Genomic DNA, 14,913 nt, shown 5'->3' on the forward strand with positions numbered 1-14,913 from the left:
CATCTCCTTCTCTTACCTCTCCTCCACTTTCAGGTCTGTCTCTCCCTTAAGGGCCCAATGCCTTCCTTGTTTTCCCATGAAAAACATTCTCCAGGCAGCAGCCAAAATGATCTTTTAGAGACACCTATCTGTTCTTGTCATTTCTCTACTTAAACTACTCTGTGTGGTATGAGGGTGCTGTTCAGAATCCTCACTGTGACCTGAAAGGCCTTACCTGTTCAGTCCCTGCACTGCTCAGCCTCACCGCCTTCCCCTCTCCCCAGACTCCTGTCCTGACTCTCTGTCCCACCTGGCCTGGTCTCTTAATATCACACCTGTTCCTCCTCTACCTGGAGGGCTGTTGTTTTCCATGCCCCCTGCCCCTTACCCCCAAGCCTCCTCTGCCTCAGATTCTGTGTCTGTGTCCTGACTCTGTAATCTGAATTTGCCCCACCCTCTACCATCCGCCAGTGGGAGAGAGAATTTCAAACAGGTGTGGTTTTTTTAAAATGTTTTTTAATGCTTATTTATTTTTGACAGAGAGAGAGAGAGAGATAGAGCATGAGTGGGGAAGGGGCAGAGAGAGGGAGACATAGAATCGGAAAGCACAGAATCGGAGAGCCCGACGCGGGGCTCAAACCCACAGACCGCGAGATCATGACCTGGGCCAAAGTCAGACACTCAACCAACTGAGCCATCCAGGTGCCCCCAAACAGGTGCACTTTGAGTGAGACTTTATTTGCTTGCCTGCAGGGTCATCTTGCTTGGGCTTTAGCCTAGCACTCTAAATGACTCAGGGTTGGAAATTTTCTCTATTAGGACTATCGTTGTGATTATCACACTCCAAACTACTGCTCTTGGCAGGTTAGTCGTGAATTAAAAATGGCCAGGAGTTGGCAAGCAGAATTTTGCTTCCATTTAGAAATATCTATCTTAGGACCAGAGGATATAATTAAATATCATTGAAGACATGGTGATGGAAGTTATTTGAGTCCTATTATGCGAATGCTATAGAAATTGAGAAACAGGGAAACAAAATCACTTGGCATAAGAGGTAAACTCAGTCCAACCAGTGATCTGCTGTGGGAGAAGCAATAACAGCTTTAAGAGGGTAAACAGAAAAATTCTGCTTGAAGGTTTCCATTTACAACTGCTTTGCTTTTCCCCTTCTTTCCTGTTCTTCCTATATTTGAGAATTCTCTAGCTCTCTGAGATTTTAGAGCAATGTGCCGTAGCCAGTTTCACATCACATATTGCACACAATACAGAAGTCATGAAAAATTCTTACCAAGAAACCAAAAACAGGGGGCCTAAATGTTAGATCCCTATTGTAAGCTCCTTTCCCAAATACTCCTAATGCTTTCAGAGAAAGTACAGGTAATTTGTTTGTCATTACATTTTACAAACTCGGCTTTACTGGGTTGGCAGAACCCAGTGCAGATGTAATGAGTGGGATGTTATGACAGGATATATAGCCTCAGACCCCCAGAGTGGCCCTCTTCTATTCTGCCCCAATCTTGGCCCCCTCCACACACACCTCTACCATGAGCTCGTATTAGTGCTTTCCTGTTCAGAACACATCCCCTCTTCCCCGGGTGTTCACAGCAATGCCTATCAGTCATCCTTATGACTTCCTGTTTTTAATGCTTTTCTAGCACTGATATCCCAGCCTAAGGATGCTACTTGTGCTCTCCCTGCAACCTGATGATCTCCTAGGCAGAGGGACGGGGGGACAGAGGGACTGCTGCTGAGAAAGGATGTGCCCAGCACCTCGGCCTAGCTGCTCCTGGCCAGGCAGGAGTGTAGTGACAGTCCTGTACCCCCTGGCCCCCCCGTGGGGGCTCCTGCTAGCAGCCTGGGTAGGTCGCGGCAGCAGGCAGCAGCTTGCAGACCCTCAGACAAGGCCTCACAGTGTGTCAGGAAGACCTTCACCTCCAGGGTTGGGAATCATACTCCACTAGGACCCCATTTTCTCTTGTCACAGTGGGTCCAGCTAGGGTTCAAGCTGCCAGCCTTTCTTTATTCTCTGTTAGTCCTGCTTTGTAAACTGAGACATGGCTCTGTTATGCCTCCTCCCCCAGCAGATGCCACTCCACTTTTGTATTCTGGCTCCTGGACTACAGCTGGCTCATACAGAGCCTTTGTGCAAACTAGAAAAAAAAGTTGCCCTAGCTCTGGATGGGAGCAGCACCAGCCTGGGACTCAAGGCGTACAGAGCAGAGCTGGGTTTACCCCCTGACCCCCTTCCACCGGGTGGTTCTACCTGCTTTCCAGTCAGCTTTCTTCAGTGAGGGGGCCATGAGTTGGCTGAGAGACAAACCAGAGTTTAACCTGAGACTGTCATCTTTTGTGTCTTCTTCAAAATATTAGTGTAGCTTGGTGCGCCTGGGTGGCTCAGTTGGTTGAGCATCTGACTCTTGATTTCAGCTTAGGTCCTGATCCCAGTGTTGTGGGATCTAGCCCCACGTTGGGCTCCACACTGAGCATGGAGCCTGCTTGGGATTCTCTCTGTCTCCCTCTGCCCCTCTTCCCACCTCGTGCTTTCTCTCTCTTTCAAATAAAAAAATTTTAAAATACATATTCATGTAGCCTTTAGCACATCTCCATCTGGATTTAGAGACAGGCATCTGACCTCACAAGCCCCAGGATGCCATACCCCTCATACTGCCTTCCCTCTTCCCTCTGTTCTCAGCCACAGACACTGATGTGACTTCATAAACTGGCCAGTTGTAAGTTACAGATTAATTTTTTAAAAATATACTGAGAACAAACTGAGGGTTGATGGGGGTGGGGGAGAGGGGAAAATGGGTGATGGGCATTGAGGAGGGCACCTGTTGGGATGAGCACTGGGTGTTGTATGGAAACCAATTTGACAATAAATTATATTTATATAAAAAAATAAAACACACAAAAATAAAAAATACTCTTTGTCTATAAAACAGTTCTGATGGCTAAAAGGCTTTACTTATTTTTGTGAAATTATTTTTGGGCTTACTGTCTTGTGCCCTTTCTTTCTTCTTGGACAGTTTTACCATGTGGGTATAAATATAGGCAGTATACTATAAAATTATTTAAGAAAGTCTATTATTTAAATTCCTATTTCTCCACAGCCCTATTTAACAGACCGGTCAATAGATGTATTATAGGTCTTTACATTATGTATATCCACATCCTCAGTAATGTGAAATTGTCATGAAGAGAATGTTCTTTGCTAAAGCTGAACGGTATCTGCTTGGGAAGCATATCAAATATAGTGTGATTATCTTGATTAATTCTTGGTTGCATTGTTGTTGTTGTTGTTGTTGTTGTTGCTGTTATCAGCAGCAGCAAGTATTTATTAAGTGCCTAATATGCGCTGGGCACTTTTATAGATTTTATTTCATATCCTCCCAATGGTCCTGAAAGATGAGACTCTTCACCCAGGCAACTGAAGTAACCAACTTCCTCAAGTTCACACAGGTAGCATGTGGTAGGATCAGAATTAAGACCTGGTTCTTGTACGATTCCGATGTCTGCGTGCTTTTCATAACATCAGAGGTTCTTGGTTTTTTCCACTGAAGTTCTCCAAATGCAGAGGAAATCAATACATACTGCCTGGGGTCTAGACCCTTTGTAGCTAGAAGTAGCCAGCAGCAAGCTCAAAATTTCTTTGAAGTCTCATGCTTTAATCTTTAAAATTTATGCAAATTTAGCTTTCTACTCCATAATATAAAAGTATAAAAGTAATCCTTTAAACTACTTGACATAGAATAAAATGTAAGCTCCAGGAAGAGCTTCTGTTAACCCCTCTCGCACCCCCTTTTGCCCTGCTGTGTTCCATTCCAGGGCTCTGTACACCTTTTGAGACGGTCCACAATGCACTGTGGTGCATCTCTGTTAAATTCTCAGGACCAATTTTGTTGATAAACCTTTCAGGTACAGAGCAACCTGTCACTCGGCCAATTCTCAACCATAGGAGTCTTTCTAACAGAGGGTAGAATCCTTAATACCTCGTAGACAAATCCTAAATTGGTCTTTGTTGATTCTTTATAGAGATCTTTGAGTGACATCTCTGGCTGGAAGTTCAGGGATTAGTCTTGTGATTTGTAAACTTTTATTTTTTAGAAGCGAAAGTCATCTTTCAGATGAAATTGCTTTCGAACTCTAATTTATAAAACAGTTACAAGGGAAGACACTCTAGTTGCCATGGGGGCTGAGGTTTTGTTTGGATGGTACCCTTGCCTGAGGGTCCTCCAACCCACCAGAGTTCTTCCCAAGGAACCCTTGATCTAATTTAGAGCACCCACTTTATGGACGATATTGAAGTCAGAGAGCTCAGAAGACTTGTCAGATTGACCCAGATGACTAGTGACAAAGCCAGGAGCAGATCCTAAGAACGAGTCCTACCGAATTCTTCTAAGACCCTGGAAGACCCTTGTGGTTCTCTTGTCATGTGAATAACTGATTTCCTAACTGCCCTCAGAGTTCATGCAGGGCTAGGGAGTGGGAACTGTTGAACAATCCTCCAGCTAGGGCCCTTACACAGTGAGGATCTGTGTCTGTGGCAGTTAAAGGTATAGCTCTTTCCCAGGTGCATGTGGTGATTTTAAAATGATTGAGTGATGGTGGAAGCCTAAAAAAATAAAATAAAATAAAATAAAATAAAATAAAATAAAATAAAATAAAATAAAATAAAATAAAATAAAATAAAATAAAATGATTGAGTGAGGGCATTTCAATTATTGATGTGTTAGAATGTGTTGGGGTCCAGGGAAAGGTTTTGCAGGGAGAGGTCAACCGGGGCCCCAGGAGGACATTGTCAAGGGACTGAACTGGGCCACTGCACACCTCCAGCAGCCAGGGTGTGGGAGGCATGTGGGAGTGACGTTGAGTAAACACCATAAACACCATGTTCCAGAGGTGCTGGGTCACCTCTGGAGAGCTGCTGACTCAGGTTAAAGCTGACCTTGTGCTGACTTTCATATGGGAGTCTTGGTGAATTCCCTTCAGTTTCAGTCTGTTACTCAGAAAGCGTGGCATGGCTTCAAACGTCTATGAAGAGACCAACCACCCCACAATCTAGGTTTACTAATCCATTCATCTCTCGTTTTTCAATTCATCACTTGAGCACCAATAAGTGCAATAAAAGGTAGCCCATTTCCGCACCCTGGGGAATCCTCCATTTCCCCACTCTGAAAGATTTTATAGTCAAAGCGAATTATTCCCAACTCCACATGTTTAAGAGAGAAGGGCTGTCTGCTCATTCCACTGCCGTCGTTATCCCTTTCTGTATGCCACTGCAAGCCAGCGCCGCCAGTCTGGCCCCAGGCAGACAGCCACAGTGGGTGATGAACAGGGAAAACTAAGTCCCTCTCCCATGTGACCTTCAGCCACCTAGATCTCTTTCCCAGAGGCAGTCGTTCATACTACTTTCTTGTGTATGTGTCCAGAGATAGGCTATGTATTTACAAATCCTTATAAATATTCACATATGCACATGTATTATCCTCACAAAATGATAGCGTACAGTGCTGTGGAGATCATTTTTTTTTTTAATGTTTATTTTTTGAGAGGGAGAGAGACAGAGCGTGAGCAAGGGAAGGGCAGCAAGAGAGGGAGACACAGAATCCAAAGCAGGATCCAGGCTCTGAGCTGTTGGCACAGAGCCCGACGTGGGGCCCGAACTCACGAACTGTGAAATCATGACCTGAGCTGAAGTCAGACGCTTAACCGACTGAGCCCCCCGTGCACCCCTGGAGACTATTCTATATCAGCAGGTAGTGCTGCTTCATTCATGGCTGCATAATATTCCAACATCATCTATTCATCAGGAAATAACCCATCTTTACTTATCAGGAAGTAGCCCAGGTGCCATCTACTTGTGGACATCTGAGTTATTTTCTGTTTGAGGCTGTTATTTTGTCTGCTATTACCAACAGATATGCCTGTCTGCCTATGTATTCAGGTATTTCAGGAGGTCCTATTTCTGCCCTCTAAGGGAGGGTCTTTCCTCAAAGGAAATACAGATTTTTAAATGTGATGGATGCTTCCAAACTGCCTTCCTCTGAGGTTGCATCATTTTACATTCCTGTAAGCAATGTCTGAGATCACCAATTGTACGTTAGTAAATTTTTTGAAGCTTTGCCAAGTCTGACAAGTAAAAAAGGACATGGCACTCTATAGTTTTAATGTGCCTTTCTGTCGTGAATGAGGTTCAGCATCTTTTCAGACGACAGGTTCTTTTGTAGACTGTTTTTTAAGTGGTGCTTGGAAGATGACATGCTGCCCGAAGACCAAGCTGTATGCAGATTATATGTAAATCATTTAGGAGTCCCAATTTTCTGACACAGGTTTTATTTCCGTGAGCTGTTTTTATCCTGATTGGTATAGAGTGCTCTGCACTGTGCTACACAAGAAATCAATTTCCCTGATTATGCAGATGTTTTCTAAAAAGTGTCCCATCAATTTTGAAAGGCTGGCTTCTTATGTGTAGGTATTAATATTTCAACCCTGTTTTTGCAATCTCCACTATGTCAAAAGTTGTTCTACTAAGACCGATGTTGTCTTATTAAAGTACTTTATAAATTCAATTCAGCAATGACATTTATGAAACATAAATTTGAACATCAAATGGATATTATGGAAATGTTACATTTCTTAGTTGTGATAGTGACATTGTAGTTTTGTTTGATGTATCTGAAATATTTATGGATCGAATGATATGATATCTGGGATTTGCTTCAAAATAATTCTGGAAAGGGTGGGTGGATAGGAGTGTAGAGGAAACAACATTGGTCATGAGTTAATAATTATTGAGGCTAGATGTTAGGTATGTGTTATTCTGTTTTTATATATGTTTGAAATTCTCCATAAAATTTCTAAAATTCGACAGATAAGTGTTTCGTTCATATTAGGCGTAAGCCATGGTGCTCTATGTTATAGGAGATAGACACTTCATAAGTGCAAAGGGCCCATCTGCTTATTTTCTGCAGGAAGCCCAGTGCCTGGGACATTGTCTGCATATAGTAGGTGTTTAATGCATGCATGTCCTGAAAACTAGCCCACCTTCTGCTCTCCAGAGGGTTGCTCTATTTTCTGTTACCAGGAGCAACAGCCATAATGATGTGCTCCATGAACGAACAAGCAACAGACCAAGTGCTATGAAAGAAGGCAAAGGCCTGTTCACTTAGGGGTCAGGGGGTGCTTCCGTGGAGCTCATGGGAACTGGCATAGAGGTGCCTGAGACAAAGAACATCCGCTGCATCCGAAACAACATTTATAAGCAAAGCAGATTGCTCCTTTAACTTAACATGGATTATTTCTTTTAAGAGCCTGGTAAGGAGTTGCTAAGAATAAGAAGAACTCAAAAGGCTGTGGGGGGGGGGGGGTCACAAAACCTTCTTAGAACATATACCAGTCCCCATCTGCTCTCTGTGAGCCTGTTTTGTTCGGAGTCCAGCATAATATCATGCCCAGAAATGTGTTTAATCAGTGCTCTCTCAGGAGGAAGAAGAGTGGATGGTGTCATAAGAAAGAAGAGAATCAGAACTGAGAAGCTATCAAAGGAAATGTCAGGAATTCAGGGTGATAGATTAGTCCTGTGGGTATGTTTGAGTGATTAGTTAACTCAGAGGCAGGGAAAATCGTGATTTTTAATGTTTGCATGCAGGTGTTAGTATAGTTGCTTCAGAGTGAGAAGAAAAAAGGATTAAAAAAAAGAAAAAAAGCTAGTCACATCTTGACTAGAAGAAGGCTCTTTTGAGAAATCATCAATGTTACATTACAAACACCATTCACATCTACCAAATGGGCCAGATGGTTGCTCAAACACTGCATGTCGCCAGCTGCCCATTGCTACAGATGAAGGCTTTTCTGCTGACGTCTGTGTAACCCACAAACACATTATAGAGTGTTGATTCTTTTGATGCCATTTAACACTTATGTGTCATCATAATTATAAACCATAAATATACATGACACCATGCAATAAATAAAATTGCCTGGCTTTCATTCTGAGAGGGGAGGAGGCTGTATTTATTACCTGAGAAGACAGGATGTCTAATGTCTATTTTCCATTCTTTGTAAATGTCATCCCTCTCTCAGTGGATGGTCTAAAAGGCTTTCTGCTCACCAAGCCTTATTCCTTCAAAACAGCACAGACTCTGGGGGCTCATCGATGTCACTGAGCCCCAGGTTTTAAGGCATGCCTGGCCCAAAAGCCAGGGGATTCAATTCAGAGGAATCCAAATAGTCCTAAATGAAGTCAAACCATTCTATTTGACAACATACCGAAAGTTCTGTAGGGGTCACGTAACGGGCAGGTGTACAGAGTAAAAGAAGCAGGTAAATGGAAACGAATCAGCTTCTTTCAAAACTGACGTTTTCCAGAGATGCGTTTCTTTTTACTTTGAAAGAAAGCTGATTCAGTACCATTCACCTATTAAGAAGGCAGCACAATTATTTGTATCTGCATCTATAAAAACCAAGTGTCTGTGCCTTCCACAAAAACCCAAGCATGTGTTTGCTGGAGTGAGAAGCAGGGCAAGAGGTGGAGGGAGGGTAGAAGCCCATGCAGTTGGGTTAGTCAGTAACGAGTACTTAAATGAACTGGCTGGGATGGTACCCCTGCCTGGGCGGGGGCAGGGGGCACTTTCTGTCTCATCCAGGAAGACCTCTTATAACACAGCATCTTTATTTTAGACCACGGATCCCAGACAGCACGTTTCATGGCTCTATAAATACTCGAGTCAGATGCTTCCTGACACCCAACATTTCTGCTTTTTATTGTGTAAATAAATGAATGCCCCACGTGAGTCAATATCTGTGCATTGAGTTGACAATTTTGTCTTTCAGAAATATCGACAGTACATGGCAGGACTGCTGGCTCCTCCTTATGGTGTTATGGAAACGGGCTCTAACAATGACAGTAAGTGAAAAATGTGAACATTTTGCCTCTAAAAGTCCGTTGTGCGTTACGTGTTTTTATGTGACAAAAAATATGTCCTACACCAGCGTGACAGAGTAAGTCATCAGACTCTTGTGTGGCTAAACAGACTTGCCAGCCTACACTTGAGTCATTTTTAAAAACTGTTAATATAGTATTATTTTGTGGTCTGACCTGCTAGAAGGAGGTGTGCTTTGGTACCAGATGGAACTTCATACTTCAAACGCTTTCCCAAAATCTCTTCATTTTATGGTGAATTCTAGTGTTTCTGTGCTCTTTGTAAAACGGGATTTATGAATTGTGTTTGTCTCAGCCACATCTAGACACCTGAGAGCCCCACCTCTTTTTGTTTTGATGCTCTTGGTCAAGGAGAGAAGCAGCGTGAGTCATTATTTATTCTTTGTAAATCACGGCCTCTTTAAATTCCAGGCCTTTGATGCGACCAGTCTCTGGCTGATCACAAAAAACAGGAAGTTTTTCTCTGTGGTACTTTCTTCTCATGAGTGTCCAGTAGACTCAAAGAAGTCCTGAGTCTGTCTGTTCCCGCGTGTCGGGAGCACGTCTTGAGCACTTGTTACTGGCCCTGGGAGTTGCTCGTTGCCGAGTCCCCTTATTCGAACAGCCCTTGAACCTGTACGGGTGGCAAGGTGGCCAGGGCTGAGGTTTTTGGAGCTGTGGTACTTCAACAGCTAGACGGCGAGATGAACCAGGCAGAGCCTCCACGCCGCGGTCTTCTTTGTTGTTGTTGTTGTTGTTGTTGTTGTTGTTGTTGTTGTTGAAGTAGGCTTCACACACCCAGTGCAGAGCCCAACGTGGGGCTTGAACTTAAGACCCTGAAATCAAGACCTGAGCTGGGATCAAAAGCCGGACACTTAACCGACTGAGCGGCCCAGGCGCCCCCCACACCAGGGTCTTCTGAGCGACAGTCACCCTTCAAATCCTCTCTGTAGCTCCTCCAGTCTCCACTGACTGCCAGCCTTGTCACTCTCAGGTGATCCCCCTCCCCGCTTGACCAAGATCGTAAGGGAACTTCCTCACACTCCTCGCCCTCCACGTCATAGTTCCTGTGTAGCCTCTGCCCTGTCTTTGTTTCTCTTTTGTCCTTGGGGTGGGGAGCGAGCAGGAAGACAAGGTCTCTCTTTCCTTTCCTTTCCTCTCCTGTGCTTGATTTTTGTTTCCTGGCTGAGGTAAGGATGACTGGCTCATGAGGAGTCCTCCAGTTGAAATCCTAGCTGTGCTGTCTCCTATCTGTGTGACCTCAGGCAAGGCACTTAACCTCTCTGTGCCTCAGTTTCCTCACAAGATTGCTGGGAGGATTAAAGGAAGCAAAACACATCAGGTGTTTAGCGGGTGCCAGGCATAGAGTAAGCACCCAAGTGATGTGAGCTATTGTTTCCTCACCCCCAGTCACTCTTCAGCCCCTAGATTCTGGCTTCTCCCCCACACCTCTGGACTCAAACCATCTAAAATCTCCAGCAACCAGCCAACACCAGACTCCATCATTAACATTCCCCATCGCTCTGAGTTTGAGTAAGACTTTCCCTGTTCAGATTCCATTCTCCCTCGGTCCCAGGCTCCACCACATCATCCTGGTTTTCTGGTATCTTGCTGGCCACTTGGCATCTTGTCTCTTTCACAGGTACTTCTTCCTCTCAGCTAGAAGTTTGGGTCCCACCCAAGAGTCCACCCTTGACTGTTTTTCTCTTTTGTTCTCTATACTTTCCCCATGACCATCCTTTCTTACAGTGGATACAGACTTCCAGAGCCAATACCTCTGCTTGATTGTTTCTGTGGTGGCCTAGCTTTCCAAACGACTGCTGGTTCCCTTTCCACCTGGATGTTCTGCTGTACTCTTAATGTCACAGTGTCAGTAACAGAACACATCGCGATTCCCACAAAACCCATCCCTTGTCCTGAAAGCCACATTTCCATTCCCATCTGCCCTGTTCTCCTCCCATTCCAGGCTCTGAACCTCAACCATTTTGGAGTCCTCCCTTCTGTCACCTGTATGCACTGAGGTTAATCACCCATCCTGTCCTTTGCTCCTTCCTTTGCAGGGTTCATGTTTTTTCCTTTCTGTTCCCTCTGCAGCCACCTGGCCAAGGGCCTCATCATTTTTGATCTGAGGGCAAGAATGACTCAACTGACTCTGAAGTTCAGTATCTCGCCCTTGGTCTACCCTACACCTGACTTATACCTGACTTCCACAGAACTTTTTAAATTTACTTTTTCTTGTGAAAAATTTCAAACATTTGGAATGATGTAGTTAATATCCATATCTTCATCACTTTAATATTTTAATACTTAAATATGGGTTTATTAATTGCTATATACACTTTAATATTTTAATATTAATATTTGCCTTATTTCCTTCTAATCACATACACACATTTCACCCCAAATTCTTTGGCAGGTATTTTTGAAAATAAAGACTTTTTCCATGCACAACTACAACACCATTATCGCACCTAATAACTGGTATGACTTTCCTTAATAACATCATCTGCTGAGTTCATATTCAGATTTTTCCCACTGAATGTCTTTATAGTTCTTTGCTCAAATTGGACTTCAAGGACCATGCTCTTGTATCTGATTTTTATGTTGTAAGTGTCTTTTCAGTTTGAGCAGACCCTTCCCTCCTTTTTCCTCTGTTCAAAACACTTTTTTAATGTTTGAGAGAGAAAGAGCATAAGCTGGGGAGGAGCAGAGAGGGAGAGAGGGAGACACAGAATCCAAAGCAGGCTCCAGGCTGAGCTGTTAGCGCAGAGCCCGACGTGGGCCTCAAACCCACAAACTGTGAGATCATGACCTGAGCTGAAGTCGGATGCTTAACTGACCGAGCCACCCAGGAGCCCCTTGAAACATTTTAATGATTGCCCACCGCTTGCCGCAGAAGGTCAAATTCCAAGATTCCTCATGTCTTAGCCCGACTTTCAAGTTCCTGCATGGCCCCAAATCATCTTTTCAGTATTATTTCTCTACAGATACCCTAATTTCTAGTCACTCAGATAGGGTGATTTGTGCAACTGTGTATCTTATTGAAACTCCTAGAAAGGAAGTTTCTGTTATACCCCTGTATCTCCTCATACAATCAACTCCAGTCTTTTCAAAGGGTTGTTGAACACATGGATGGAATAATGAATGGATGGCTGGGATTCAAAGTTTCAATGGGTCACCCTTACTCCTTCTGACAGACTTGGGAACTGATGGCAAACATGCCCCTTAATACTCTCTCTGTCCCCCTGCTCCTGCCTGGGCTTTGATGTCCTGGTACTATCTCAGTTTGGGGGCTCAAAGTTTAGTTAGGGAGCGTTTCCAGAATGTCTCTTCCACCCTTACCCATTCTGTGTACTTTACTGCTGCCTATTAAATTTTTTTAATTTTTAGAGAGAGAGAGAGAGTACACGTGCGAGCAGGGGAGAGGGACAGAGGGGGGAGAGAGAGGGAGAGAGAGAAAGAGGGAGAGAGGGAGAGAGAGAATCCTAAGCAGACTCCATGGTCACTGTGAAGCCCAATATGGGGCTCGATCCCATGACTCTGGGATCATGACTTGAGCTGAAAGCAAGAGTCAGGTGCTCAACTGACTGAGCCACCCAGGCGCTCCTGCTGCTGCCTATTAAAGTGGGCACTCAGTTCTTTTAAAGCCGATTGTGTAAACCCTGTGCACTCCTTTATTAAACATAGAATGTGCTGTTTACTCAGAATTTGGATGTACTGTATTTTTACATCGCAGACCACCTCAGACTGGCCCAGGGGCAAGCCACCCATACAAACCACCTGTGGTTCCATCTCCCGATATAAAGTCACTTGGAAGCATTAATCTCTGCTGGGGCTGTGGACCTTCCGGTCTGGCTACCCTTATCATATGAGCCAGTGTTAACAGCCCCAAAGGAAGTGCAAAGGACCAGGGCCTGCCTGTGGCTCATGAAATGCTTGTAAATGAATGAACAAATGTGTAAATGGATGGATGATTAACTTTTTCACTGAGAAAACTGGGTTACCCCTGGAAACAGACACTGCCATGCTCAGACCTGACTTGGAGGCAGCAGGAATTTGCTTTGCCCCAAATGGAAGTTGTGTTCTGTGGTTTTTATGTAGGACTTGAAGCTAAGTTGAAATCCTTGGAGCATTGTGAGATAGTTTGAAAAGTAAAAATACAGTATGTGCAACCTTGAGAGTTGACATGTCTGTCCCAGATTCCGAGTGTTCTGGTACCTAACAGAGGAATTAGTTGTTTGTATAGTATAAATGAATCAGAGATGGATTTTTACCTGTGATTTTTACGAGATTTTGTTGTTTGGCAACAAACAGCCCCGCTCCTGATTCATTGATTTATGTATGTTACAGATTTTGGTGGGTGCTGCTATTTTTCTAAACAACACGATGTAAGTTTTGATGGAAACACAAATTGGAACCACCAAAATTTTACTTGGTTTGATTCAGCAAAGAATTTCAGTTCCATTTTGCAGATTCGTCTTACAATTCATGCTCTCTCTCTTTCTCTCTCTCTTTCTCTCTCTTTCTTCTAGGGATTCCTGACAAGGAGAACGTGAGTAGCACCCTCTCTGCCTAGCTTCTAAACACTATCATAAGGTAAAAAAATAATTATAGTAACCCTACCAACAAAGAGAACTCTTCCATCCACATTCAACAGAGCAATAAATATTTTTCTAATCTTACTCTGGCATCTTGGGTGAGTCACTTTGAAATATGAGGGAGGAGGAGGTCGATTGCTCTGACATGGTCATCACATGTCCTTGATACTAACTAGTCTGAAGAAAGGTTATTCTAGGGGCAAACAGTACAATTGCTGAGTGTTTTTCCTTTTCCCACGATGTATCCATGGCAGTAGACCAAATCATTACTCGAACAACATACAGAAAATTAGTTGTTTTTCCTTAGTAGTAATACAAAATATGAAATTCAGTGTCAGTTGATCTTTTTAATCGTATTCAAGTACACAAATTCCAATCCTTCTCTTTGGAAGCTGCAAATAAGTAAATGCTCTAATTGTTTAAGATAGACAGGTAAGAGAACAAGTTTAGGACAATCTCTTCAAGAACCAGTACCAGGTGCACATTTCAAGGATGGTAGTGGTGCAATGGCATTGGCTTTGCATGTAAATAATGATAATATTAATTATATATTAACTAGAATCTAAATTTATTCAGCAACATGGAAGGGTTAATGATGGAAGTGTGTAGTGATTAACTTGAAGCCATGCTTGGTGGCTCTCTTAGATGTATCATTGTGTTTCTTGATTGCTCTACCCAAGTGGCAACATTACAGAATCATTACAGAACCTTTTCCTTTCCTTTCCCTGCTTTTGATCCTGTGTCTGTGGACAAAGATATCATCTTAATTCAATTCAAATTATTTGTATCCCTTTTCTGAGATCTTACTCTAACTTTCCTTAGGTCTTCTTTTCATAATGTTAGTTTCAAGGGCTGGTTGGGAATTCTGGCCCACTGTTGTACCACCACAGATTTGGGTTCCAGACCCAGCAATGTCACTTAAAATGTCACACCAAAATTTCACTTGGTGTGGTTCAGCAGAGAATTTCAATTCCTAACTGTGGGCCTTACACAAGCTACTTAACTTCTCTAAACATCTTTGCTTCATCTTTATTTATTTTTTTAAGTTTATTATTTATCTTAAGACAGAGAGAGAGTGGGAGAGGGGCAGAAAGAGAGGGAGAGAGAACATCCCAAGGAGGCTCCATGCTGTCAGCACAGAGCCCAACGCAGGGCTCAGACTCACAAACCATGAGATCACAACCTAAGCCAAAATCAAGAGTTGGGCACTTACCTGACTGAGCCGACCTGGCACCCCTCTTCACCTCATCCTTAAATGTGGATGTTAGTTGTGACCACCTTAAAGGCCATTATGAATATTGAATGGGATAATCTGTGGAGAGCATAGAGACGAGTCCAATAGAGCTCAGTAAATGTTAAGACTATTACTGTAATTATTATTTTCTCGAGACTTGTATCATTTTCTCAAGATCTTTC

At 43.4% G+C, this 14,913-nt stretch overlaps 1 protein-coding gene across 7 annotated transcripts in view; it reads left to right on the top strand.

Moving 5' to 3' along the window:
• Positions 1-14,913, top strand: part of RAPGEF4 (Rap guanine nucleotide exchange factor 4) — a 292,034-nt gene that overhangs the window by 153,849 nt on the left and 123,272 nt on the right. For 5 of the 7 annotated variants that reach the window (XM_030326351.1, XM_030326353.1, XM_030326357.1 and 2 more), the window contains 2 exons: positions 8,812-8,884; positions 13,432-13,451. In XM_030326351.1, the coding sequence (XP_030182211.1) occupies positions 8,812-8,884; positions 13,432-13,451 (93 nt within the window). The remainder of the gene's footprint in view (positions 1-8,811; positions 8,885-13,431; positions 13,452-14,913) is intronic. The other 2 variants (XM_030326355.1, XM_030326359.1) reach the window with 1 other exon arrangement.

Source organism: Lynx canadensis, chromosome C1 (genome assembly GCF_007474595.2).
Source record: "Lynx canadensis isolate LIC74 chromosome C1, mLynCan4.pri.v2, whole genome shotgun sequence".
In the NCBI taxonomy this organism is placed as follows: domain Eukaryota; kingdom Metazoa; phylum Chordata; class Mammalia; order Carnivora; family Felidae; genus Lynx; species Lynx canadensis.